The 27759-nt window shown below is 42.2% G+C and overlaps 1 protein-coding gene across 2 annotated transcripts in view; it reads right to left on the reverse strand.

Annotated features, from left to right (window-relative positions):
- Positions 1-4631: 4631 nt before the first annotated feature.
- Positions 4632-27759, reverse strand: part of slc39a10 (solute carrier family 39 member 10) — a 60226-nt gene continuing 37098 nt past the window's right edge. For both annotated transcript variants that reach the window (XM_046358202.1, XM_046358210.1), the window contains 7 exons: positions 26155-26330; positions 20251-20430; positions 13867-13987; positions 13228-13539; positions 12988-13068; positions 8980-9170; positions 4632-7863 (listed from right to left, as the gene is read on the reverse strand). In XM_046358202.1, the coding sequence (XP_046214158.1) occupies positions 7711-7863; positions 8980-9170; positions 12988-13068; positions 13228-13539; positions 13867-13987; positions 20251-20430; positions 26155-26330 (1214 nt within the window). In that variant the 3' untranslated portion in view covers positions 4632-7710. The remainder of the gene's footprint in view (positions 7864-8979; positions 9171-12987; positions 13069-13227; positions 13540-13866; positions 13988-20250; positions 20431-26154; positions 26331-27759) is intronic.

Here is a 27759-nt window from a genome sequence, read left to right on the forward strand (position 1 = left end):
TTGAAAAGAAGGTCGACGACATCCGATCCTCGTTTGCTAAGTCAAACGACACCGCTGGTTCTGCTCACACTGCCCTACCCTGTGCTCTGACCTCTTTCTCCCCTCTCTCTCCAGATGAAATCTCGCGTCTTGTGACGGCCGGCCGCCCAACAACCTGCCCGCTTGACCCTATCCCCTCCTCTCTTCTCCAGACCATTTCCGGAGACCTTCTCCCTTACCTCACCTCGCTCATCAACTCATGCCTGACCGCTGGCTACGTCCCTTCCGTCTTCAAGAGAGCGAGAGTTGCACCCCTTCTGAAAAAACCTACACTCGATCCCTCCGATGTCAACAACTACAGACCAGTATCCCTTCTTTCTTTTCTCTCCAAAACTCTTGAACGTGCCGTCCTTGGCCAGCTCTCCCGCTATCTCTCTCTGAATGACCTTCTTGATCCAAATCAGTCAGGTTTCAAGACTAGTCATTCAACTGAGACGGTTCTTCTCTGTATCACGGAGGCGCTCCGCACTGCTAAAGCTAACTCTCTCTCCTCTGCTCTCATCCTTTTAGACCTATCGGCTGCCTTCGATACTGTGAACCATCAGATCCTCCTCTCCGAGTTGGGCATCTCCGGCGCGGCCCACGCTTGGATTGCGTCCTACCTGACAGGTCGCTCCTACCAGGTGGCGTGGCGAGAATCTGTCTCCTCACCACGCGCTCTCACCACTGGTGTCCCCCAGGGCTCTGTTCTAGGCCTTCTCCTATTCTCGCTATACACCAAGTCACTTGGCTCTGTCATAACCTCACATGGTCTCTCCTATCATTGCTATGCAGACGACACACAATTAATCTTCTCCTTTCCCCCTTCTGATGACCAGGTGGCGAATCGCATCTCTGCATGTCTGGCAGACATATCAGTGTGGATGACGGATCACCACCTCAAGCTGAACCTCGGCAAGACGGAGCTGCTCTTCCTCCCGGGGAAGGACTGACCGTTCCATGATCTCGCCATCACGGTTGACAACTCCATTGTGTCCTCCTCCCAGAGCGCTAAGAACCTTGGCGTGATCCTGGACGACACCCTGTCGTTCTCAACTAACATCAAGGCGGTGGCCCGTTCCTGTAGGTTCATGCTCTACAACATCCGCAGAGTACGACCCTGCCTCACACAGGAAGCGGCGCAGGTCCTAATCCAGGCACTTGTCATCTCCCGTCTGGATTACTGCAACTCGCTGTTGGCTGGGCTCCCTGCCTGTGCCATTAAACCCCTACAACTCATCCAGAACGCACGTCTGGTGTTCAACCTTCCCAAGTTCTCACGTCACCCCGCTCCTCCACTCTCTCCACTGGCTTCCAGTTGAAGCTCGCATCCGCTACAAGACCATGGTGCTTGCCTACAGAGCTGTGAGGGGAACGGCACCTCAGTACCTCCAGGCTCTGATCAGGCCCTACACCCAAACAAGGGCACTGCGTTCATCCACCTCTGGCCTGCTCGCCTCCCTACCACTGAGGAAGTACAGTTCCCGCTCAGCCCAGTCAAAACTGTTCGCTGCTCTGGCCCCCCAATGGTGGAACAAACTCCCTCACGACGCCAGGACAGCGGAATCAATCACCACCTTCCGGAGACACCTGAAACCCCACCTCTTTAAGGAATACCTAGGATAGGATAAAGTAATCCTTCTACCCCCCCCTTAAAAGATTTAGATGCACTATTGTAAAGTGGCTGTTCCACTGGATGTCATAAGGTGAATGCACCAATTTGTAAGTCGCTCTGGATAAGAGCGTCTGCTAAATGACTTAAATGTAAATGTAATGGAAAGCTCTTAGAGACTTACCCAGAAAGACGTATAGCTGTAATCACTGCCAAATGTGCTTCTACAAAGTATTGACTCAGGGGTGTGAATGCTTATGTAAATGAAAACATTTCTGCATTTCATTTTCAACAAATCTGCAAAAATGTCTAAAAACATTTTTTTCCACTTTGTCACTTTGTGTAGATGGGTAAGATTTAAAAAAAAAAAATGTTTTCAGGCTACAACACAACAAAATGTGGAATAAGTCAAGAGGTATGAATAGTTTCTGAAGGCACTGTATATACTGAACATAAATATTTATGTAACATGCAACAATTTCAAAGATTACAGGAAATCAGTCAAATGAAACAAATTCATTGGTCACATACCTTAAACAAGGTAGGGGCGTAAGATCAGAAAACCAGTCAGTATCTGCTGTGACCACCATTTGCCTCATACAGTGTTTACACATCTCGCTTGCTGTTACGAATCCCTTTTGGCCCGACAGTCTAGGGGAGATGGTAACGAGACCTGTAACCTAACTCATGCAAATTATAATAGTGAAAAAGTAAAAGTGAGAACGAAATACCCACAGACAACTAAATTACCGTCAAACACATGGTTTAACGTGTAAAGAGCGAGAGATAGAGAGACATAGTCAGAGAGAGTGCACCAGCGAGCTCTACAAACATATGGCATTTACAGAGAGATTGAGCTCTTGAGCAAACAACTGACAGGGGTTTTAAACCAAGGGAAAGGAACTGTGATTGGGTAGGAAATGTGTGTCTTCTGATTGATTGGTGGCTGATTATTGCCACCTGTGAGGGGAGAAGGAGAGAAAAGAAAAACACACACACAGGATACTTGTATCCGTAACACTTGCATAGAGTCGATCAGGCTGTTGATGTGGCCTGTGGAATGTTGTCACACATCTTCAATGGTTGTGCGAAGTTTCTGGATACTGGCGGGAAATGGAACACACTCTCCTCATACATGTCAATCCAGGGCATCGCAAAAGAGCAACGGGTGATACATCTGGTGAGTATGCAAGCCATGGAAGGACTGTGCCTTTTTCAGCTTCCAGGAATTGTGTACAGATCCTTGCAACATGGGGCCGTGCATTATCATGCTGAAACATGAGGTGATGGCGGCGGATGAATGGCACGACAATTGGCCCCTTGATCTAGTCATGGTATCTCTGTGCATTCAAATTACCATTGATAAAATGCAATTGTGTTCATTCTCCGTAGCTTATGCCTGCCCATACCAAAACCCCACTGCCACCATGGGGCACTCTGTTCACAACGTTGACATCAACAAACCGCTCGCCCACACAACACCATACACGTGACATACTAAATTCTCTAAAACAATGAGGTGGCTTATTGTAGAGAAATGAACATTCAATTCTCTGGCAACAACTCTGGTGGACATTCCTGCAGCCAGCATGCCAATTGCATGCTCCCTCAACTTGAGACATCAGTTGCGTTGTGTGACAAAACTGCACATTTTAGAGTGGCTTTTTATTCTCCCCAGCACAAAGTGCAACTGTGTAATGATCATGCTGTTTCATAATCAGTTTCTTGATATGCTACACCTGTCAGGTGAATGGAATATCTTTGCAGAGGAAAAACGCTCACTTACCAGGGATGTAAACAAATTTTTGCACAAAATGAGAGAAATAAGCATTTTGTGCTTCTCTTCCTGGGGTATACACAAAACATGACATAATACAGAACATTAATAGGCAAGAACAGAACGACAGTTAAAAATCGGCACAAACAGCCAACATATCAATACATACACGCAAAATATCTAGGTCAAATAGGGTAGAGACGGTGTGCCGTGACGTGTGGCTTTATTTTTTGAAACCAGGTTTGCTGTTCATTTGAGCAATATGAGATGGAAGTTCCATGCAATAATGGCTCTCTTGAATTAGTTCTGGATTTGGGGACTGTGAAAAGACCCTTGGTGGCATGTCTGGTGGGGTCAGAGCTGTGTGTAAGTTGACTATGCAAACAATTTGGAATTTAACACATTGTTTATAAAAAAAGTGTCTCAACTTAACCAAGAAAGACTGGCCTACATAGCATTTATATTAGCCCTCTGATTACAATGAAGAGCAAGACATGCTGCTCGGTCCTGGGCCAGCTGCAGCTGAACTAGGTCTCTTTACAACACTTGAGAACATGACTGGACATAAATCAAGATAAGGCAAAAAAAAAACCCTGCATGACTTGCTTTTTGGAGTGTGGTGTCTAATAAGCAGAGCATCTCTTTATTATGGACATTACAACTTTGAATCTATAGGTGTTGAACATGACAGTTTACAATCTAAGGTCACACCAAGTAATTTAGTCTCAACTTGATCGACAGCCACAACATTCATTACCAGATCGGGCTGAGGTGTAGAGCTTAGGGAATGATTTGTGCCAAATACAATGCTCTTTGTTTTAGATGTTCAGGGCCAGTTTATGACTGGCCACCCATTCCAAAACTGACTGCAACTCCTTGTTAAGGGTTTCATAGCAGCCGTTTGATGGTCCTCCGGGTCCTCTCCTGAACTAGTGTTGATTCATAACACCATCAACAGGAGCAAACCTACCTTGAAGACAGTTGAAGAAAGATGTACTTGTTTGGGGTATCGTGCTGTTCAGTACAAACGATCACACAACATAGCAAAGCGTTTAATGAACTGAACACACCCTTAGAACAAGAACAGGAAAGTTCAACTGAGCAACAATAACATTGTAAGTTCTCTTGAAGACTGTTGTACTAGTCTCAGGAAGATATATTCTAAAATTAAGCAATTTCATTTTTTAGAAATTCCTGGTTATTGCAAAAAGGTCACACAAAAGGGGCTCTTTGCAAACTTTATTTTCCTTTCCAGACAGAGAATGCACAGACAATCAGCGAGGATGATAAATGCAATGCCTACATTTAGATATCCAGGTTTGTAAACAATGTATCAAATTAAAAACCAAACAATCATGGACCTTCATATTATTTTGTATTTGCTGCTCCTAGTCCAGTAAAGAGATTCTGATATTCTTTGGGGCATGGTAATCTAAATTGTGGCTAGACACTTGTAACCTTCTCCATTGCATGAAAAATGTATTGTTAAAAGAATATAGCGACATTGCAGGCTCCTATTCAGCCCATATTTCTATTTGTTTTCTCATGTTGAAAAACTATGAAAAACAAATTAACATTAATGTTCTAAAACATGAAAGCTCTACCAATAGGCTCAGCAGGCCCCAAATAATTCCTCATCGCTACAGTTGATCGGTTTAAAAAAACAACATTTGACTAGTCTTTTTAATTTACATTTTTCTATACAAAAGCAGAGAAACAATTACATCCAAAACATTTTCCTGTTCCATTGCACTCATGCCTCATGCATGATTCAATCCAATCAAGTACATTAGTTTAATGTGATTGACGATGATTCACAGCCAATAAGACAAGACGATGGATGTCACACAGTGACAGGATAAATGGAGGTTGCACATTTCAATGTGATCCAGCAGGTGAAGCTGCCAGGCTGGCTAGCTTAGCACTCGAGCAGCAGACAGCCAATGGAATGTCAGGAGGCGACGGCAAGCACAGAATTATGGTAAAGAAAACCCAAATGGGCCACTTTTGGCACAGTCGGCGTGGTGTCTCATACACCCATTTAACCAAAAATATACAACTAATGATTGATTAAAAAAAACTAAGGAACATCTGATAACCTTCTAGTTATACGGTTTGATTACAAGTCGAATATCAATTACACAAGTGCAAAGTGTGCTAATTTGAACATATTCAAATATATAGACAAAGCATATTTTTAGCAGTGATAAAGGCCATTGACATGCTTGTTCTTTTCCAGATTGTCAAAGAACAATTTCAAAATGACACAGGAAAATGTATTATTTGATACAAGTACTTTCTTAAACTGGTTTGGGAGGAATGATACGCAACACAGTATTCAAACATCTCAGGGTTTAACAATACAAGTGACACTCTTTAGATTTACACTGTTCCTGTGCTTATGATGCTGAAAACGGTCTTAACATGGGTAAGGTAACTAGTGTAACCCCCATGTAATAAGCACAAAGTTAATATACTATACGCTCTCAATCTAATTGACTTCTGACTTTGCCCGATTGCGATGGGGTAATCAAGACTTACAGTAACCCATTTAAAAATAAGAAAATACCACAACACAATGCATGGGTCATGTATTTGGCTACAAAAACAAGCTAGTGCCGTCAATAATGGAGTAAACGCAAAGTAACACTGTTTCTTCGACACAAGAAAATACTAACTTAAATTCACATAGGATTTAGGGCATGCAAGTTTCATTTTGTAAAATGTCAAATGTTTGTTTACAGACTCAGTCCTCCAAATGCAGTTGGGCAATATTTCTTGGTTCTTAATATACATCTAGGTAATCCAACTTTTTTTCTCCCATATCATTTTAGAGATCGACTCAGCGCTATGAATCAGTACCGCAGATATTGAGACGAGCGCGATGCAAGACTGCTCTCCAATAGTCACACAGTATCTGATCATGTGCTCGGGTGCAATTTACACCGCTATAGCGTGGTAGCTACAGGACCAAAACAGTGGAGAACTTAAGGCCCCGTGCTTTAACACTCTTAGTTGATGTGGAAATTGAGTTAATATTCTGTTTACTTTGTGCGTCACCGAGTCTACATTTAACATGAAATGAAACCTTCAATACCCACAATGCTTCTCAAATTAGCCATAAAAACAAGACCAAAAAATATATAAATATGGAGACTGCTGCAAATGAACACCGAGACATTATAATTAGACACTCAATCGCTCTTTTAAGGTTGGGGTAGTAGCGTTCACATTTTTTGGCAAAATGCATAGCTAAGCTGTGGTTCAATTATTTTGCAGAGCAACAGGGCGAAGACCTTCAATACAGACCTGTTGACTCATGCAATGCCTGGGGACAAATTTGGGCTTCAGCACCACTTTCCTTTAACATTTCCGAGTCTACGGACGAGCTAGCTCCTAGCTACTCTATTACAGTATGTTCATTGGCAAAGCCACCACAATGGACTTGGCACAGCCACGGCTTTAGACAATAAATGTTGATACACAGCGGGACAGATTTCACAAGTTTACGATGGATGGGGGGGGGCCAAGGGGAAGGCACCACAGGTGCACTAGGCATGGATAATGGGACAAGCCACAGGGTTGATAACAGATAAAGGGAGTGGGAACGACATAAGACTACACACTGCACAGGGTTATGATGGATGAGCAGAGGGCTGCTGGGCCATGACAGCTTCCTCTCTGTAGGAGAGGGCCCTGCACCGGTGGGAAGCAGTCTGGAGAAATCTCCAGGTTAGGAGGTTATCCATCTTACACAGTCGGGTGAGGAACTCTGTCCACTATCTGAGAGAGAAGCTCAAAGGTAGTGGAGCACACCTGCTGATACTGAGGCGAGCCGCCGATATGTGAACTTATATTGTCGACAAATGTATTTAGACCAATTGGAATGTGACATTCCTTTTGATCAAAGTGTTACTTGCATAAGCTAGTCTCCGAAAGGAATGTGGCCTTATCAATATCAACTAAAGAGGTGTTTGTTGGTGAGAGTGTAACCTTGAGGTGTACCTTCGATACAGCATCTAAGCTACATGGGAAGGAGCATAGGATAGAACCTAGGAGCTGAAAGGAATAACTCAATGGAACAGAGAAAGGCAACAGAATGGGGGGGGATATGTATAAGCCACTGCTTTGAGCTACAGAATGGAGAGGCACAAGGAGCATGAATGAGAGCTCAATCACTATGCATGCAGGACACTGGACCACCACAGAACAAACAAAGCACTATTTAAAGGCCAAACAGCACAAGTACCGACACAACCTCACATTTGCCTTCCCTAGTACCAACCGGCCCCACCCTCCACCGCTAGAAGCCAAAGTCAAAAACTATCTGGTCTTCGAAGATGGCAATGAGCAGCATGATGGAGAAACCGGTGAGCAGGCCAAGGTTCTGCAGGACAAAGTGGCCCAGCTGACAGCGCTTGTGTTCCTCGCTGTCGCCATGGAGCATCTCTGGTAACTAGAGGGAGCAAGAGGTCACAATGTAGTCAGACACAATACAGGAAAATTAAGAGGGGGCTACACTGTATTAACGTTAGACACGAGAGGCGATAGAGACCATTCAACTGTACTGGACTTCGACATTAGGTGAGGTGTTACCAAACCTTATGCCCGTGATGCCATTTTGATTTTAGACAATTGTGACCACACCATGACAAAATAGTTACGTAATCAACAGCCAGCATTTACTTTTCCATTTGGGGCTATGACAGTCAATTACAATTTCAGTCAGACAGAACTTCAATCTGAAGGAAGTATGGTTTGAAGTGACAAATGCACCAGAGAGGTATTGAGAAGTTAAGGAAAACATCAGGGAATAATTCTGTATGTGGAAAATCCCACCCAAAGTAATTTTGTTCTGATTTGATGCCTAGTCTTGTTCACTGTTCTAATAAGTCCTGCGCTTGTGAGCACAGTCGAGGTACGTGTTGTTAAGTCTTAACTTTCAGGAACCAGGTCATAATAGGTTAAAGCTACCAACAAATGAAAAGCCACATTTGTAGAAAAAACTGTAACCGCTCAGTTTATCCCAACCGCTAATAGCTTTCACGTAACTGCGGTTCTATGGATTAAGCAGCAAATTAATTTGACAGATTGTATATATTTTTTCTTGCAACCCCATTTTCAAATCAGAACCCCCAGTTAGGTAATCTCTGCATTCGGGGGTGGAAAGAGCCCACCCGAGTTTTGCTTCTGTGACTGCGTGGGAAGCACCATCAAGGGCTGTCACTATTTTACAGTAGTTGTCAATTTCTTCTACAAGTTTATTGGTGGTTCGTAAAACAAACTGAAAAGGTGCCTACCACCATCTACTGTGCTGGGATGTGTTTAGTTTGAAAAGGCATAAAGCCAAGGTTTGGTCATTTCATGCCATCTGGAGTGCTGCAATTTGCTCAGGACATAAATAATGAATTGGCTGATCCTTCCTGCTAACCAGTATGGAATTTTGTAATTAAACCATGAGGTCCCACCCTGTCGACTACTTTAGAATGGCGAAAGCCTTCTATGGCACTGCCCATGTTAAAACAGGTTGTGAAATGGTTGAGATTGTTTCACTGTACAACTAACAACTCACCATGTCCACCAGAGCCACATAGAGGAACATGCCAGCGGTGACTGCGAAGATCCAGCTGGTGACGTTGTGTGTGTACTGGCCCACGGCTGTGCCGATCATCATGCCCACGTAGGCCATGAGGGCAGAGAGTAGGTTATACACAATGGCCTGTTTCACCGACATGCCAGCCTTCAGAAGCACCGCAAAGTCACCTGGAGCCAGAAAAGCACAAGGATGACCAGGTAAGAATTACATGGGCTGGCCAACACACGTGACAGTATTCACTCAGTCACTCACCTCACACTAACTGTATGCAACCATTTGATACTCATCGATACCCACAAAATGGTGTTACTTACTGATCATCAAGTTTGCTGACAAGACGATGGTGGGTCTGATCACTGACGACAATGAGACAGCTTACAGAGAGGTCAGAGACCTAGCAGTGTGGTGCCAGGACAAGAACCACTCCCTCAACGTCTGCAAGACAACAGGAGCTGATCGTGGCCTACAGGAAACGGAAGGGCGAGCACGCCCACATCCACATTGTAGTGGAGCAGGTTGAGAGCTTCAAGTTCCTGTGTCCACCACTAAGGACTTAATATGGTCCTCTCACACAACAGTCTTGAAGGCGCAATAAGCGCCTCATCCCAATCAGGAGGTTGAAAAGATTTGGCCTGGCACCTCAGATCCTCAACTTTATACAGCTGCAGCATTGAGAGCATCTTAACTGGCTGCTTCACCACTATTTATACACATGTATGTGGACACTCCTTCAAATGAGTGTATTCAGCTATTTCTGATGGGTGTATAAAATATAGCAGACGGCAATGCAATCTCCATGGACAAACATTGGCAAAAGAATAACCTTACTGAAGAGCTGTGACTTTCAATGTGTAATAACTACGTAAAAAATGTATGAACGTGTTAAATTATTATGTGACGTGCAGTCATATTCAGGTCCTGATTGGTCAACAAGCATATTTGACACGTAAAATAGTGTTATATGACACGTCAAAGTGTTATATAGTATATTTTTTTATACGCAAAGACCCAAATGTCGTTACATAGCAAAGACAGGATTGAGGATTGATTCTAAACTACGTTTGCCATGTTTTTGTCGATATTATGGAGGTAATTTGGAAAAAAGTTTGGCGTTGTAATGACTGAATTTTCTCTTAGCCAAACGTGATGAACAAAACGGAGCGATTTCTCCTACACAAATAATATTTTTGGAAAAACTGAACATTTGCTATCTAACTGAGAGTCTCCTCATTGAAAACATCCGAAGTTCTTCAAAGGTAAATTATTTTATTTGAATGGTTCTTGTTTTTGTGAAAATGTTGCCTGCTGAATGCTAGGCTTAATGCTATGCCAGCTATCAATACGCTTACACAAATGCTTGTGTAGCTATGGTTGAAAAGCAGATTTTGAAAATCTGAGATGACAGTGTTGTTAAAAGGCTAAGCTTGTGAGCCAAGATATTTATTTCATTTAATTTGCGATTTTCATGAATAGTTAACGTTGCGTTATGGTAATGAGCTTGAGGCTATGATTACGCTCCCGGATGCGGGATTGCTCGACGCAAGAAATTAAGGGCTTGTAAGTAAGCATTTCACTAAGGTCTACACCGGTTGTAATTTGCGCACGTGACAAATAAAATGTGATTTGATAGTTGGAAGGATACTTGACGTGTTTTTCAGGGGCAAGGCTGTTTAAGATGTTGCTTAGGGTGATATTATACAGGTCGACCCTTTCGTCAGCTTGTAGGGTAGGATGAACAGATTCCTGGAAGAGGGATGTGTGAAGTGACTTTTCTGAATTTAATAGTGCACTTCAGGTGAAGCTCACCTGCAGGAGTAGTCACAGACATTGTCATGGCCCTATGGTCAGATACACCTAGCTCATGTTCATCCAGGTCTGAGGCAGGGACTTCTTCAATGATGAGGACTAGTGTATGCCCACTATTGTGTGGAGACATTGACATGCTGTACCAGGTTGAGACAGTCAAGCATGTTCAGGAATCCGTAACAGAGTAACATTTTGTTGAATCAATGTGAATGTTGAAATCACCTAGGATAACATATGCACATACACCATCCTCCTCACTCACTGCCAGCGCAGCTGTGGGAAGAAAGCCCAACTCTCACCGGAAAAGCCCTAGATTCAGTGAGAAATGAATAGACGCTGACCTACATTTACTCCACGCCATACAGAGTGTTCCCTTTTCCCGGCTAATTACCACAATGAATATATTATCACTCCGGTCTCCTCGTATCCATCAATCAAATAAAAAGAGAGAGCGCCGAGCCGTGGTCTCCCACCATTACCACTATCCAGTCTCCACTTTGCTTCCTCTGGTGTTTACTGAGGACCATGTTTCGGTCGGTTCTGATCTGTCGTCACGCACTCAAAGCTGCCCATCTTGACAGTGTTGCTGCGTGCAATTAACACACCCATCACTGCCAATGAACTTCTTGGTGGGGTGTTAGAGCCTGGAGGAGGCATTTGTCTTTGGAGCGACGGGAGAGGCTCACTTTGAAAATGCGCTGGCGTCACTTTTTAGGAGGAGATGACTGGTCCGAGTGTTGATAGCGTGGGGTGGAGTGAGGGGATGGCAAGCAGATGCTCCCTTAGGGTTGGAGCCAGTCAATGAAGAATGGAAATATATTGAACACAACGCATCTTAGGCCTACTCATGTTATAGTAGAACCTATACAAATCTGCTGCAATACACCTTAAAAAGGAGCATACAATGCTAAACTATTTTACCCATAGATGCCCCAGACCAGGGGTCTCTAAGCTTTCCCGCATGAGAGCTACTTTTACACGTTTTTCATAGCTTTCAAATAGGTACATTCTTCTCTCCTACAACTCTAGATGCTTCTTCTCTTAATCATCAACAGTTATGATAGTTTCTACAGTATACTACAAAATTTGTGACTATAACAATTGTTAACCATTGAGTGGAGTTGCATTGCTAACAGAATGGCAACATTATCCATTCATTTATTCTATTCTCCTTAAACACATTGTGGTTCATCAAGTAATATTTGAAACAGTCAGCCAACCGAAACAGCAAGACGCTATTAGTTAACAACAACATGAGGGGGAGCATGTAGACAAATTAATAGTGTTCATTTCTGCTTTAGTCTGGTCTATACATCACTCAGACTAGAGACCCACACTCAGACGTCATGTCTACGGCAGCAGCCATCATTAGTGTGCAGAGACACTGTCGATCAGCCTATTCACTCTGCTTGCTACTAACAGACACACAAATGAACAAAAAATGCCCTGCTGCATGGGCACAGCACAAGCCATGGCACAGAGGCCAAAGTATTTTTAGAGGTTGAATCAATGTTTTATTGTCAGTGGGGTTCCTCATTCATCACACCTTTGTGCCACAAAGAATCTTGATGACTAGTGGATCGACAGTGAATCTGTCGGTCATCTCTACCTCAATGAATAGCAGAGTTTCTGTGAATGGTGTGGAGTGTTATGAATGTCAATGAGCAGCCGTGAGGCATGAGTGTGGCTGCAATTCAATAAATTGCATAAAAAGTTCAATCACAAGGTCTACACTGTAACAGAGGTGTTAACCGTGTAAAAATAAATAGTCTGTTTCATAAGCTCCTGCCTTGATTGAAAGTTTAATGTGTAATTGCTGCCGGTCTTGTCATGAAGGGCTCCCTTGCAAAGAGACCTCTGTCTCAATGGGACTTACTGCTTCAAAAAAAGCGTAAATGTTTTTTTAAATAAACTTATTTGACGTGTCAATTAGTCTTATTTAATGGGTCAATTAGGTCCAATAAAAAAATTAATTAATATAAAGAGATTTCCTAGTGTCTGTTTAACAGATAGTAGGCAATGTGCATTCTCTCCAATGCCCAACACATTGTTCTTGGGGATGGGTTAATTATCCAAGCTTTTTGAGTCAATTGTGAAATGAGTTTTGGCAAAATAATGGATGTTGTTTGACGATTGATGGCTCTGAAGCGCTTCTCGGACCGGGAATGGTGCACTTACCCAGTTCGTGAGGCAATTCATGGCAGAACACTGCAACAGATGTACTGATGCCACCGGTAATATTTGCACTGAAGGCAGCACCTGTCAAAGAAACAACATTCAACAACAAGAACATTGACACAGACTTCATTACGTTACAGAACAGTATAATACAGTCTAATCTTTATTAATTCAGCCTTTACCTAGCCAGATAAGTAACCAAAAACAAAATATTTTACAACGTGGTGGCTTACTGCTCACCTATGGCCAGGCCGTCGCTGAAGTTGTGCATGCCATCACCCATGATGACCATCCAGGCGATGCTGGCGATGCCCGCGTCCTTCATCTCCTGGTCCGAGTGGCAGTTCCCGCCATGTGAGTGCCCATGCCCACCTCCGTGAGAATGCCCACCGTGGTTGTGCCCGTGTTTCTTGGGCCGACGGCCATTCTCCTTGGTAAGCAAGTCTGCAGGGGCCAGTGGCGTCTTGTTGCTGGGCGAGTCAGGTGGCTGCAGCTCTGTAAGCTGGGTGTCATTGTGGCCGTTGTCGCAGGAGATGGCCGTGCTGTCCAGACCTTGAGGGGGAAAGGAGTAGAAAGCTGTTACTAAATGCCAAGTTCAGGATATACTGTACATGGCATGTCCTACAAAACACAAGCACACAAAGCTGGCAATACAGCCTTGCATACATATACATATACATATATATATATACATATACATATATATATATATATAAAAAGTAAAAACACACATGGTACGTTTGTCATGCATAGTATAATCATCCTCCTACACAAAAAATTCCAAGCTACACACGTCTCACACAAATCTTCCACTCATTTTAAGTGTGGTAACAATCCTACTCGTGTTATAGTTCACTTTAGGACAGGACACCCTCTCACCCTCTGTGAGAGGCTTGAGGTGAAGCCACTCTGCGTCCGAGCGTCGATTCAACTTGTGATCGGACAGCTTCCTGCCAATCTTGGCCTCCTCACCCCTCTTCTTCCTACGACAGAAGGTTCCCTGAAGGAAGAAAGAATAGACACATTAATAGAAAGAAAGACTTGTTTGCTAGCTCAAGTATAGCTATTCACCCACTAAGTGACAATTCCTGAGAAACGGGGTTACAAACACACTAAAATAATTGACATTTTCATTAAAAATATTTTGATGAATTTATTCATACTATTTCATCCTTCCACAAGATAGTCCCGACACAAATCTAGGGTTGCTACCCAAGCCAGCTGGTTGTTTGTTCTATTGGTTGCCAGAGACGTGACCCAGTCGTTCAGTTTTTTTTGTTCTGCAGCCAGTGGTAACTTGTGGAATAGACACAGGCTGGAATGCGGTTTTAACCAATCAGTGTCCATGATTAGACCAACCAGAAAAGAGTGGGAGGCCCAGGTGCACAACTGAGCAAGAGGACAAGTACATAAGTGTCTTGCTTGAGAAACAGACGCCTCACAAGTCCTCAACTGGCAGCTTCATTAAATAGTACCTGCAAAACACCAGTCTCAACGTCAACAGTGAAGAGGCGACTCCAGGATTTTCTCGTGAAAGAACGGTGTCCACCCCTCCAATAAAGTTTCAGACACTTCTATGCCAAGGCGGATTGAAGCTGTTCTGGTGGCCCAACGGCCCAAAGATGCTATGTTGGCGTTTCCTTTATTTTGGCAGTTACCTTTACTACTACAGTGCCTTTAGAAAGTATTCACACCACCTTTTCCATATTTTGTTGTTACAAAGAGGGAATGAAATGGATTGTAATTTTTTTGTCAACGATCGACAATCTACTCTGTCAAAGAGGAAGAAAAAATTATAACTTTTTTTTTGTAATTAATCGAAAATAAAAAAACAAATCTTGATTAGATATGTAATTCAACCACCTGACACAAATGTTAAAATCACCTTTGGCAGCACTTACAGCCGAGACACAATATTAGCCCATTATTAGTTTTAAATCTTGAAGCTCTGCTGCAATGTAACTTTTTGGGCAACCCGGTCATAATGACAAATGAGTTACAGATCTGTCACTCAATGAAAGCAAGACTAAGAAGCGGTAGATCTGTTTAATGTGCGCTATTACTAAGTTTCCTGTGCTTAAGTTTGTTATTTGCATCTTTTACTTTTGGTTTTGTACACCAGCGTCAAAATGCTGAAAATACAATATTTTTGGTTATTGAAAATATATTTCAAAGTGATTTAGATTATATTGTAGAGAATCATTGTCCAATCTTCTTTTGTCACAAACTGAAAGGCAAACTATTAGAATTTTAACAACCAGGAAATGTTGGAGCAATTTCTGCATAACTGTAATTAGGACATTTGAAGTCGGAAGTTTACATACACCTGAGCCAAATACATTTGAACTCAGTTTTCCACAATACCTGACATTTAATCTAGGTAAAAAAATCCCTGTTTTAGGCCAGTTTTAGGATCACCACTTTATTGTAAGAATGTGAAATGTCAGAATAATAGAGTGATCCATTTCAGCTATTATTTATTACATCACATTCCCAGTGGGTCAGAAGTGTATATACACTCAATTAGTATTTTGTAGCATTGCCTTTAATTTTTTTAAACTTGGGTCAAACTTTTCAGGTAGCCTTCCACAAGCTTCCCACAATAAGCTGAGTAAATTCTGGCCCATTCCTGCTGACAGAGCTGGTGTAACGGAGTCAGGTGGGTAGGCCTCCTTGCTCGCCCACTCTTTCAGTTCTGCCCACAAATGTTCTATGGGATTGAGGTCAGGGCTTTGTGATGGCCACTCCAATACCTGGACTTTGTTGTCCTTAAGCCATTTTCCACAACTTTGGAAGTATGCTTGGGGTCATTATCCTTTTGGAAGATCCAATTGTGACCAAGCTTTAACTGATGTCTTGATGTTGCTTCAATATCTCGAAATAAATGTAACTCATAATGCCATTTATTTTTTGAAGTGCACCATTTCCTCCTGTGGGCAAAGCACCGCCACAACATGATGCTGCCACCCCCGTGTTTCACGGTTGGGATGGTGCTATACACCAAGTCACTTGGCTCTGTCATAACCTCACATGGTCTCTCCTATCATTGCTATGCAGACGACACACAATTAATCTTCTCCTTTCCCCCTTCTGATGACCAGGTGGCGAATCGCATCTCTGCATGTCTGGCAGACATATCAGTGTGGATGACGGATCACCACCTCAAGCTGAACTTCGGCAAGACGGAGCTGCTCTTCCACCCGGGGAAGGACTGCCCGTTCCATGATCTCGCCATCACGGTTGACAACTCCATTGTGTCCTCCTCCCAGAGCGCTAAGAACCTTGGCGTGATCCTGGACAACACCCTGTCGTTCTCAACATCAAGGCGGTGGCCCGTTCCTGTAGGTTCATGCTCTACAACATCCGCAGAGTACGACCCTGCCTCACACAGGAAGCGGCGCAGGTCCTAATCCAGGCACTTGTCATCTCCCGTCTGGATTACTGCAACTCGCTGTTGGCTGGGCTCCCTGCCTGTGCCATTAAACCCCTACAACTCATCCAGAACGCCGCAGCCCGTCTAGTGTTCAACCTTCCCAAGTTCTCACGTCACCCCGCTCCTCCGCTCTCTCCACTGGCTTCCAGTTGAAGCTCGCATCCGCTGCAAGACCATGGTGCTTGCCTACGGAGCTGTGAGGGGAACGGCACCTCAGTACCTCCAGGCTCTGATCAGGCCCTACACCCAAATAAGGGCACTGCGTTCATCCACCTCTGGCCTGCTCGTTTCCCTACCACTGAGGAAGTACAGTTCCCGCTCAGCCCAGTCAAAACTGTTCGCTGCTCTGGCTCCCCCAATGGTGGAACAAACTCCCTCACGACGCCAGGACAGCGGAGTCAATCACCACCTTCCGGAGACACCTGAAACCCCACCTCTTTAAGGAATACCTAGGATAGGATAAAGTAATCCTTCTCACCCCCCCCCCTTAAAATATTTAGATGCATTATTGTAAAGTGGCTGTTCCACTGGATGTCATAAGGTGAATGCACCAATTTGTAAGTCGCTCTGGATAAGAGCGTCTGCTAAATGACTTAAATGTAAATGTAATGTAAATGTGTTCTTCGGCTTGCAAGCCTCCCCCTTTTTCCTCCAAACATAATGGTCATTATGGCCAAACAGTTATATTTTTGTTTCATCAGACCAGAGGACATTTCTCCAAAAAGTACGATCTTTGTCTCCATGTGCAGTTGCAAACCATAGTCTTTTTTTTAAATGGCGGTTTTGGAGCAATGGCTTCTGCCTTGCTGAGCGGCCGTTCAGGTTATGTCGATCTAGGACTTGTTTTACTGTGGATATAGATACTTTTGTACCAGTTTCCTCCAGCATCTTCACAAGGTACTTTGCGGTTGTTTTGGGATTGATTTGCACTTTTCGCACCAAAGTACATTCATCTCTAGGAGACAGAACGCATCACCTTTGATGGCTGCATGGTACCATGGTGTTTATACTTGCGTACTATTGTTTGTACAGATTAACATGGTACCTTCAGATGTTTGGAAATTGCTAAGAAGGATGAACCAGACTTGTAGAGGTCTACAATTCTTTTTCCTGAGGTCATGGCTTATTTCTTTAGATTTTCCCATGACGTCAAGCAAGGAGGCACTGAGTTTGAAGGTAGGCCTTGAAATACATCCACAGGTATACCTCCAATTGACTCAAATGATGTCAATTCGCCTATCAGAACCTTCTAAAGCCATGACAATTTTCTGGAATTTCCCAAGCCGTTTAAAAGGCACAGTCAACATGGTGTATATGTAGTAAAGTTCTAACCCACTGGAATTGTGATAGTGAATAACTGAAATAAATCGGTCGAAACAATTTTTGGAAAACAGAGTAGATGTCTTAACTTCTCTAGGATAGGGGGCAGCATTTGGAATTTTGGAGATAAGATAAACATTAGTAGATTTGGATAGAAAACTCTGAAGTTTCTAAAACTGTTTGAATCATGTCTTTGAGTATAACAGAACTTATTTAGCAGGCGAAACCGAGGACAAACCATTCAGATGCATCTTTTTTTTTTAGGTCACCCTCTTTTCAATGAGTTTTCATTGTGAATTCAGATTTAAGGGACTTGCTTGCAGTTCCTACCGCTTCTACTATATATGTCTCCAGTCTTTAGAAATTGGTTGAGGTCATTCCTGTGTAATGAAGAAGTAAGGCCATCTTGAACGAGGGTCACTTCATGTGTACTGTTTGATAGAGGCGCATGACCAGAAAGCATGCTTGAGTTTGTTTTCTTCTTGTATTGAACACAGATCATCCAGTCTTTACTTTTTATCGATTATTTAAAAAAATACCAAAAGTTGTATTACAAAAGTAATTTGAAATGTTTTGGCAAAGTTTACAGGTAACTTTTTAGATATTTTGTCGTCACGTTGGCACAAGTTGAAACCGGTGTTGTTCTGGATCAATTGAAATGTTGAAATGATTGAAATGTTCTTTTGTTTACGGAGGTGCTATCCTCAGATAATCGCATTGTTTGCTTTCGCCAAAAAGCCTTTTTGAAATCTGACATGTTGGCTGGATTCACAACACGTGTAGCTTTAATTTGGTATCTTACATGTGTGATTTCATGAAAGTTAGATTTTTATAGGAATTTATTTGAATTTGGCGCTCTGCATTTTCTCCCTAGCTTTTGGCCAAGTGGGACGCTACTGTCCCACATATCCCAGAGAGGCTAACCAACTTGCCAAAACTATAGTTTGTTAACAAGAAATGTGGAGTGGTTGAAAAACAAGTTAATGACTCCAACCTAAGTGTATGTAAACTTCCGACTTCAACTGTATAAAGGTACATAGACAGGGTAATCATTTAAAAATCATGTTAAACACAGTGAATCCGTGACTTGTTAAGCATATTTCAGCGTTATTTTTTATTAATTTGTAAACATTTCTAAAATCATAACTACACTGATATTATGGGTTATTATGTGTAGATCATTGATACAACATCAAATCAATTTAAATTCAGACTAACAACAAAATGTGGAAAATGTCATTGGGGGGTGAATACTTTAAGGCACAGTATTTCCTACAATTTACTCTTTCACCTCATAAATACCTTATGTCTTACTTACCAGGTAAGTTCACAATAGTAAATACCAGTGGTGTGCACTCGAGTCACAAATATGGTGACTTGCAACTCGACTTTGACACCAATGACTCGAGACTTAACTTGGACTTGAGCCTTTTGACTTGATACGCTACACAAACCCAAATAATAATGAAATGACGCTTAGTGTGCAGCGCATAAACTTCATTTAACGGATTACAATTCGAATCAGACAGCAGCCAATCAAATTGTGCGTGGTGTCAGGAATGTTCCGGTGTTGGACACTAGATGCACTCGTGCTTTTTGACCCTTTTGTTTTCTTGTTTCCAGTTATTATTTGCACCTGTGCCTAGTTTCCCTTGAATGTATTTAAACCATTAGTTTTCCTTAGTTCTTTTCTCATTTGTTGCTCCAGTTGGACTCTCGTGGTACTCGGTTTTTGTTCTCATTTGTTTTTGATTACCTTTTGAGGCTTTTGTCTGCTGTACCTACCACCTTGTGGATTTACCTTTCGACTTGGAGGATTACCTTTTTCTCTTGGAATTACTTTTGACGTTGTGGATTTATATTTTTGCCTGAAGAACTTTCCTTTTTACTTTATTAAAACACCGTCTCAAGTACTGCTGTGTCTGGGTTCTGCCGACTATTGGTGGCTCAGTTTGCTAAGTGACTGTTTCTCACACCGGAGAATGTGATCATTGCACCAAAGATTGCGCTACAACTGGCCAAGCAGTTGGAAACCAAAATCCTGCCTGATGTTACTGCTGTTCCTGAAACCATTGACATACGTTATCCTACTGTAACAACACACAAACCCTCTCTGTGTGTGGAGGTTGGGCGATTGTGCAAAAGCCTACATCGCCCGATTAGGGGGGGGGGGGTGGTTTGTCTTTCTCATGGCTATCCATATACTTCCATAGAAATATAACGTTTATTTGGCAAGTAATACATTTTTTAAAAATCATTCATGTTTTGTGTAAATGTAATATACTAACCATTACTCTTGTTATAAATATGAAATTGTATTACATTTGGTGTAGAGCACATGACTTGTTTAGGACTCGAAACTTGGCTGTCTAGACTTGGGACTTGAGTGCAGACTGGAGACTTACTTGTGACTTCTAAAACAATGACTTAGTCCCACCTCTGGTAAACACCTAGTTATTAAGTTATTTCTATAGCATTCAATCAGGTATGGGAGCATGGCTTCTCCTTACCCCTGCGTCTTTGTAGTGTTTGAACATGCCGAGGCAGTGCTCAATGATGAAGAGGAAGTAGATTCCAGCCAGCGCTGTCAGGCCCTTCCAGACCCCATCAAAGGCAGTGAGCATGTCCACCTCTTTAGTGTTGCTCTTGTTTCCTGACTCACCGTGGCTGTGGTCGTGCTCCCCTTGAGCCTACAAGATGAAAACAAAAAAACATTGGTTGCACTATTTTACAGTCTTGTTTCCACTGGTATGTAATAGGAAATTGTGGTAGTGTAGCCGGAGTACCAGTCTTATTAGCTAACATTCCACTCCTCGCCTCTCATTTGTCAAAGAGACTGGCCTTTCTTCAATCTTCAAATATGAACATTCTATCATTAATGACCGAGGAGATGAAGATTTGATCCTGATTCGATAACCCTCATAGCTGTACTCCAAATCACAAAAGTTATGCAAATATTGGAACTACATAAACATTTATTTTCTTCACAGATCACATAAGCAAAGATTTTTATAACTAACCCAAGAGACCACATCGTCGTTTCCAATGGAAGAAAATGAATCAGTGGGCAGAACAAGCGAGGTGGGCAGAGCCAAGCACAGACCTATTGGCACATGCCTACTCTGAAGTACACGTGCAATAACCATGGGTTAAAATAAGGCGGTGTCACGGCAAAATAAAGTGTGGTACGGCGTAGCGGTAAAACATGAGCCTATCACATTAATTAAAACAAAAAGGTCAAGAAAACTGTAGGCTATTACAGCACTTTTTAATCATCATTACCGTATGTCAGAGGCATGAAAAATGTGCGAATGAACGTAAACAGGTGATATAGCCTACGCTCCCAAACGGTAATTTTTTTTTTAAAAGCATCTCGCTCCATCTTCTCCGACTGTCGGCCACTATATTCAGTGGTGAGTGGAAATGCTAACCAGATGCTTCAGATTTATACATTCGGTGAAACATATGGCTCATTGTTCTGTGCAGTTTTTTTTGTTTTTGTCCAGACAAAAATCAGTCTGAAAAGTTGCTAGCTCATTTCTACATTTTTGACCATGATGCCCTTCTGGACATACTGGAGAAGTAAATTGGTTTAGAACCTATTGAACCAGCATAAAGTTTTTCACCCTTGGTGAACATACAGTAACGGAGAAAAAAACAAATGGTACCGGTCAGTTTTTACTCCCTCACACGATTTTCACTGCTACGGTACACTTAGTGTCACCAGAGGATTTCAACTCCACAGATAAATTATTAGACTGTATTTGTGATAAATACTTGGATTGCTCACAACTTCTCCAGCTAAATCAAGACAAAGACCAAGGTACTTACTGTTGGAGCCAAAGCACAGAGAGACAGAGAGACAGAGAGAATCTGGCCTCACATTTTAATTCACAGGTAATAAAGAACACCAGGTTGAAAAACCAACATGTTATTTTAGAGTCGGACCTACATTTCGAATCACACATTAGGAATGTGACTAAAATAGCTTTACCACATGAGGAGCATTGGCAAGGTGTGGCTGTTTTTCTCTCAGGCTGATACATAGCCTCATCCATGCATTTTTTTTAACCTTTATTTAACTAGGCAAGTCAGTTAAGAACAAATTCTTATTTTCAATGACGGCCCTAGTGGGTTAACTGCCTGTTTAAAACGCATATTTAGTCATTCAGTTTCGCTCCTTCTTTAGTGTTTTATCACCATGTTTGTTGTGTAGTAAATATTTAAGCTCTTATTTTCATTTATTTATTTATTTTTTACATTACATTTAAGTCATTTAGCAGACGCTCTTATCCAGAGCGACTTACAAATATGTGATGCACTCGATGTCTGAAATGTGCTGGCTGTATAAAGCTTGATTTGATTAAATTCTCAAACTAAAGATATACTGCAATTCAAACAAAACATTGCAGCTTTGATTTTAAAATGCAACAACTTGCCTAGCTAACAGCTAAATTGTTGTTTTTGACTTTGTATAATTCTGAAGCTGCACGTTGTCATGGAAAATATGAATGTAATTTCCAAAAACCAATTAGCAACCCTGCCGGACATCCAGCTGCATATTGAACATTGATTGCTGAACATGGAATGTTGGCAAAAAAGGCTGGTACCCAGACTAGATACGATGTACTTTCGAAATTCAATGAATGTAACTATTTTAGCATAGTGCTGAAAAACTTGTTTATTGCAAAAATAATATCAATATTACACATCAATACAGAGACATTTCTGTGTATACAATGAAAAAATAAAACACCAATTAGGGGCATTTTTAGATGTGACAAGGCAATGAGACATTAACAGACATGACTTCTAATGTTTTGAGGCTTGAGGGACTTAACATTTGAACATCTTGGCCACGTTCTGTTATAATCTCCACCCGGCACAGCCAGAAGAGGACTGGCCACCCCACATATGCTCTCTCTAATTCCCTCTTTCTTTCTCTCTCTCGGAGGACCTGAGCCCTAGGACCGTGCCCCAGGACTACCTGACATGATGGCTCCTTGCTGTCCCCAGTCCACCTGACTGTGCTGCTGCTCCAGTTTCAACTGTTCTGCCTTATTATTATTTGACCATGCTGGTCATTTATGAACATTTGAACATCTTGGTCATGTTCTGTTATAATCTCTACCCGGCACAGCCAGAAGAGGACTGGCCACCCCACATAGCCCGGTTCCTCTCTAGGTTTCTTCCTAGGTTTTGGCCTTTCTAGGGAGTTTTTCCTAGCCACCGTGCTTTTACACCTGCATTGTTTGCTGTTTGGGGTTTTAGGCTGGGTTTCTGTACAGCACTTTGAGATATCAGCTGATGTACGAAGGGCTATATAAATACATTTGATTTGATTTGATTTGATTATAAAATTGTAACAGTGAAATGAAAACTCAATTTACATTTGTGAATATAATATTTGGCCAAGAGAAATTACAAGGATAAGCATAGTGCCATTTAGCAACAAACGTACTGTTTAGCACCAGTGTTCTTTAAAATAACAGAGAAGCTAGTAACTTTTTTATATTTCATGGCCAGGATTCCTGAACTTGTTAACAGTATGAAATGTCAAGGCAATTATTTCATCGCTACTAGCGGTGATGGATTGATGACTGGCATAAAAACACAGAGGTGAGGAAGTCTGGATGGAATAGTTTGCAGGGAGCTGATTTTCTGGGGTGGTCTGAATGCAGGTTGTGGAGAACGATTGTCTGGGATAATGCAAAAGGCTAATTCAACTAGAGCAGTCATATTACACAAAAAAAAATCTGAATGAGTAATGTGTGTGATACTTCACAAGGAGCTGTCAGGCTGCGGGCTGTGAGGGGAGTTGGCACTGTATGTGTGGCACTATATTGGCATTCCACTGAGGGCACCAGTGGTAAGGGTACAGGATCTTATAGTGAATGAGTTGGTCTGGCGATGGCAGGGGTTTACGCAGTGGGGTGCAATGTTTAGAACTTTGCAGCTGAAAACGTCATGAAGAGTCAACACCATATTTCTTATTCGGCAAGAATAACTAAATCATGCCTGCTCTACGCAATCCACTTCTATCTGAACGCTCTAACGTTGGGCCAGAATGTGGTAAGTGGGTGTGTGTGGATTGGGTGCCATGGCTACGCGGGAACAGATGGCATGCGAGGTGGATGTGTGGGTGGTACAGGGCAGAGAAGTTGGCCTACTCAGTGTTCGAATTGCATATGGATCAAGGCCTAAAATTAAACACCCACCACACACCAAATGCAGGTAGGTTTTGGCGGGTAGTTACTCAGGGCTCTACAGTGCGGCAATTTTATTTAAAAAAATAGTCACAAGTCAAGTATGGGCACATGCGAGTTGTGATTAATAGAACTGATACTGCAGCACTTATTTTTCTAAGTATTTATGCCATTCTGTTTCACACATGTTAATGCACAATCTAATCCGAACGTTGTACCCCACCTCGGCGCAGCAACACTGCTTGTCTGGGGGGCTGCACACAGTTGGTCTAACTAGTAAAGTGAGACTTTTGTTTCTTGGATATTTACATTGTTCTGTCCACAAGTTGTCTAAATGTTTGAGTTTGCTTCCACTGCAGGCAAAGAGATGTCGTCAGCCTCTACTAGTTAGATTCTCACAGGCACACTAGTGATGTGCAGTTCGCAAACAAGTAATTAGTTTTGAACTACTATTTTTACTGACTTGAGTAATTTGTCTTTCATGAGTGACTTGTTAATTTAAGTCGTTCGTTTGATCTGCTTGTGCCGGTCGTAATGAGTCCTAAAGCAGGATTAATACACGTTCCGCTGTCTCAGCGGCTCCAGAGACGTGCGCCGACCACCAGCTGTCTGGCATATGTGTGGAGGAACTGACAATTGATTGCATGGTGCATTAATGAACGCCATTAATTGATTATTGAATGTAATGCTGGAAACAGCTTTGTAGAACCAAAACATACACAGCTCAACAAACTCAAACTCGAGAATGAAACATTTGGAGCGCTGCAGCTCGCAAACAAAATTGTGCTCATCACCCTCACAGCAGTCAAGGAATGCATTTCGCCAAGAGTTGCTCAAAATCTAGTCCAGTTGCGGCCACAACCAGTCTAGACCTTGTAATAAACACATCGATAAATAATATTGTGTTTGCATGCCCAGCAATACACACATGTACATTGTTTAAAGTACATGTTTCAGTCACAAATGACAGCTCCAATGAGCCACCTATGGTGAACGACATTTGATTCTTAAGACTCTGGTTCACGACTTCGAGAATTCAGTTCATCGATGCCCAGTAGAGGGTCCTGAATGCTCTGGGCATGAATGACTCAAATTAACTAAATTAGTCAAAAGAGGACTTATGACTGAATGAGTCAAAGATCAGTCAGCAAAAAAGAGCCAAAATTCCACAGTAACCCTTAAAGGGGCAGCAGAATCTGTGATATTTGTTAAAAACACTCAGGTCACAAAACATTACATTAAACTGAGAAAGATACCACATTAATTCTTACTAGTAATACATATCTTGCTTTAGAAACAGTACTAAGCATGCTCATCCATTTTGTTTTCAGTTTTTTAGTGTAACGCAAAACAAATATTTTGGTTGGTAAAAAAAATCTGAGTGGCTGGTAGATGTATCAATCTACATGCCAGTGTCTGGTAGGCATTAAACATTTTTAGGCCCTGACATTGACTCTTAGGGGTGCCGGATGTTAATATCTTTATTTTTGGGGGGCCCGCATAGATATTTCCATTCTTGTTGTGGGGGTGCCCCGCTCCCCTCTTCCAAGTATAGCTTTAATTCACGTGGGGCAGCAGGTGAATCGTCAATCTGACATCCTGTAAAAAGTATTCCTATTAGGGAAATTCAACTTAAAGGCTCAGTGCCTTCAAAATGAAGTGTTTCCTGTGTATTATAACATATTGTACAGCTGATGAAACGAACACTGTAGAAGTATAAAAAAAAAAGTTAAAAATCGGTGTTAATTTCCTCAAAGTTACTGGTTGAAAATACAATCTACACAGGACCTAATCAGCAGCTTTCCAAGGTGAAATCACCATGCGGTAAATAGGTAGATAGACCAATAACAAGAGAGATCCAAACCTCTGCTAGTAACAGCTAGTTTTCAGATTCCCCTCCCCACTCAGACCACTCCCAGAAAGTCACAGCAAAAATGCTAAAAAGCTATTTTGCCCATTTAAATGGAATCTATTACAGTAAGGTACTAACAGTGCCCTTTTCCACATTGTTACATTACAGCCTCGTTCTAAAATGGATTAAAATGTGTTTTTGCCCCTCAATCCGTCCACAGTACCCCTTAATGACAAAGCAAAAAATGCACCAACCCAAACAAGTCTCTGAACTTGTTGGTGGATGTGTGTAGATTGGGTGCAATGGTGGCTGAGAAACTGAGGTGTCACAGGGTCAGTGGAGCCAGAAGTACTCACATGTGGCAGCAGGTGGAGCAGGGCGTCTCCGCTGAGCGTGCCCACAGCCAGGGCAACCAGGAAGGTGAGCAGGAACTTGAAGCAGCCCTGGTTGAGGATGGGCACCAGTATTACACCCAGTAGGGACAGCAGGCTGATAATGGTGATGGAGACAAAGCCCCACATCCAGACCCACACTACACACAAACAGAGAAAGGGGGTGAGAGAGACAAAGATGGTGTGAGAGTGAAGAAAAAGACCGAAAGAGTCATACCACAACTCGTAAGGGAAGGAGCATTATGCATAGACTGCCAAAAATATTGTGAAGGGGGGAGTGACACCATAGTCAGAAACCTGTCACCCTGCAGAGAAAAATGTCTACCGTCCACAAGCTGTTGATATTCATAGGCTTACCTTGAGTGAGATTTTGTAAACAACCACTTCAAACGATGTTGAAAGCGATAGCTACACACAGAGCCACGTTGGTAGATGTCATTAGGAGTTAATTTTGTCCTTGCTCCGTGAACATTTATTCAAAACAGAGGCCCATAATTAAAACTAAAACAATGTATCAAAAAAGTCATAAAAGTATATGGTCATGACAGGATCAGTTTGAAAATACAGGCTCATCATCCAGACAATTGATGTCAAGGGTGGACTGCGACAGTCCCTTCTTGCCAAGTCAAAATGAATTGGGGTTTGATGAATATGTTGTGAAGATTGCGTAGCCCGTTTTGGAGGTGGCCTGACTAATAACGGTGCCTTAGTTAGTTTGTTCAGGTTATTATACATGTAACCCTACATAACCACAAAATTCTGTGGGAGAAACCCTTTCCTTGAAGCCTCAAAAGCAAATGTATACCATTGTTTTCTAGTTATTTTTATAGGGCAGGGTATTCAAGTTACTTTTAGTGGACCTGCATGCGACATGTGTCTTCTTACACTTCACAGTGATCACAAACGCTCTCACGGGATCAAATAATGCAGCCTTTGGAAAGATTTGAATAGTGAATACTTTTTTCCTTCTCTTGGAGTGGTCACTGGTCTCTCGAATGGATAGGTTAAACCAAGTGTTCATGGACCTGTTCATCCCTAGTCGTTTCAGAGGTATATTCCAAAGTAGCGTCAGCAACCTAGGAAGAAGAGTGAGTGGTCTTAACGCTAAGATCAAATAGATCAAACAAAGATAGTCCAAATTTATACAAAAAAACAAATGAATAAAACACCTGGTCATGCATCTTTTCATCTGCCTAGTCTCAGGTGGTTACTGAAAAAAAGTGATCCCTGAATAGCTGTAGAGGGAGTGAATTAAGCAGTTGCTATTGCTTTGCCCAAATGGAAGATTAAAAATCATTAAATCTACAAATGCTGCAAGTCCTTTTGGAAACAGGAGGCAGGCCCAGTGCAGTCAAAAGTAAGCTTTAAAACAGTTTTAAATCATATTGTACAGCTGACGAGAATAAACACCATAAAAGTATTATTTCCTCATAGTTGCTGGTTGAAAATACAATCTACACATGACCTAATCAGCAGGTTTGCATGGTGAGAATTTCAGCTTTCCAAGGTGAAATCACCATGTGGTAAGTTGGTTGATAGACCAATAACAAAAGAGGGATCCAAACCGCT

Source organism: Oncorhynchus gorbuscha, linkage group LG01 (genome assembly GCF_021184085.1).
Source record: "Oncorhynchus gorbuscha isolate QuinsamMale2020 ecotype Even-year linkage group LG01, OgorEven_v1.0, whole genome shotgun sequence".
NCBI classification, from domain to species: domain Eukaryota; kingdom Metazoa; phylum Chordata; class Actinopteri; order Salmoniformes; family Salmonidae; genus Oncorhynchus; species Oncorhynchus gorbuscha.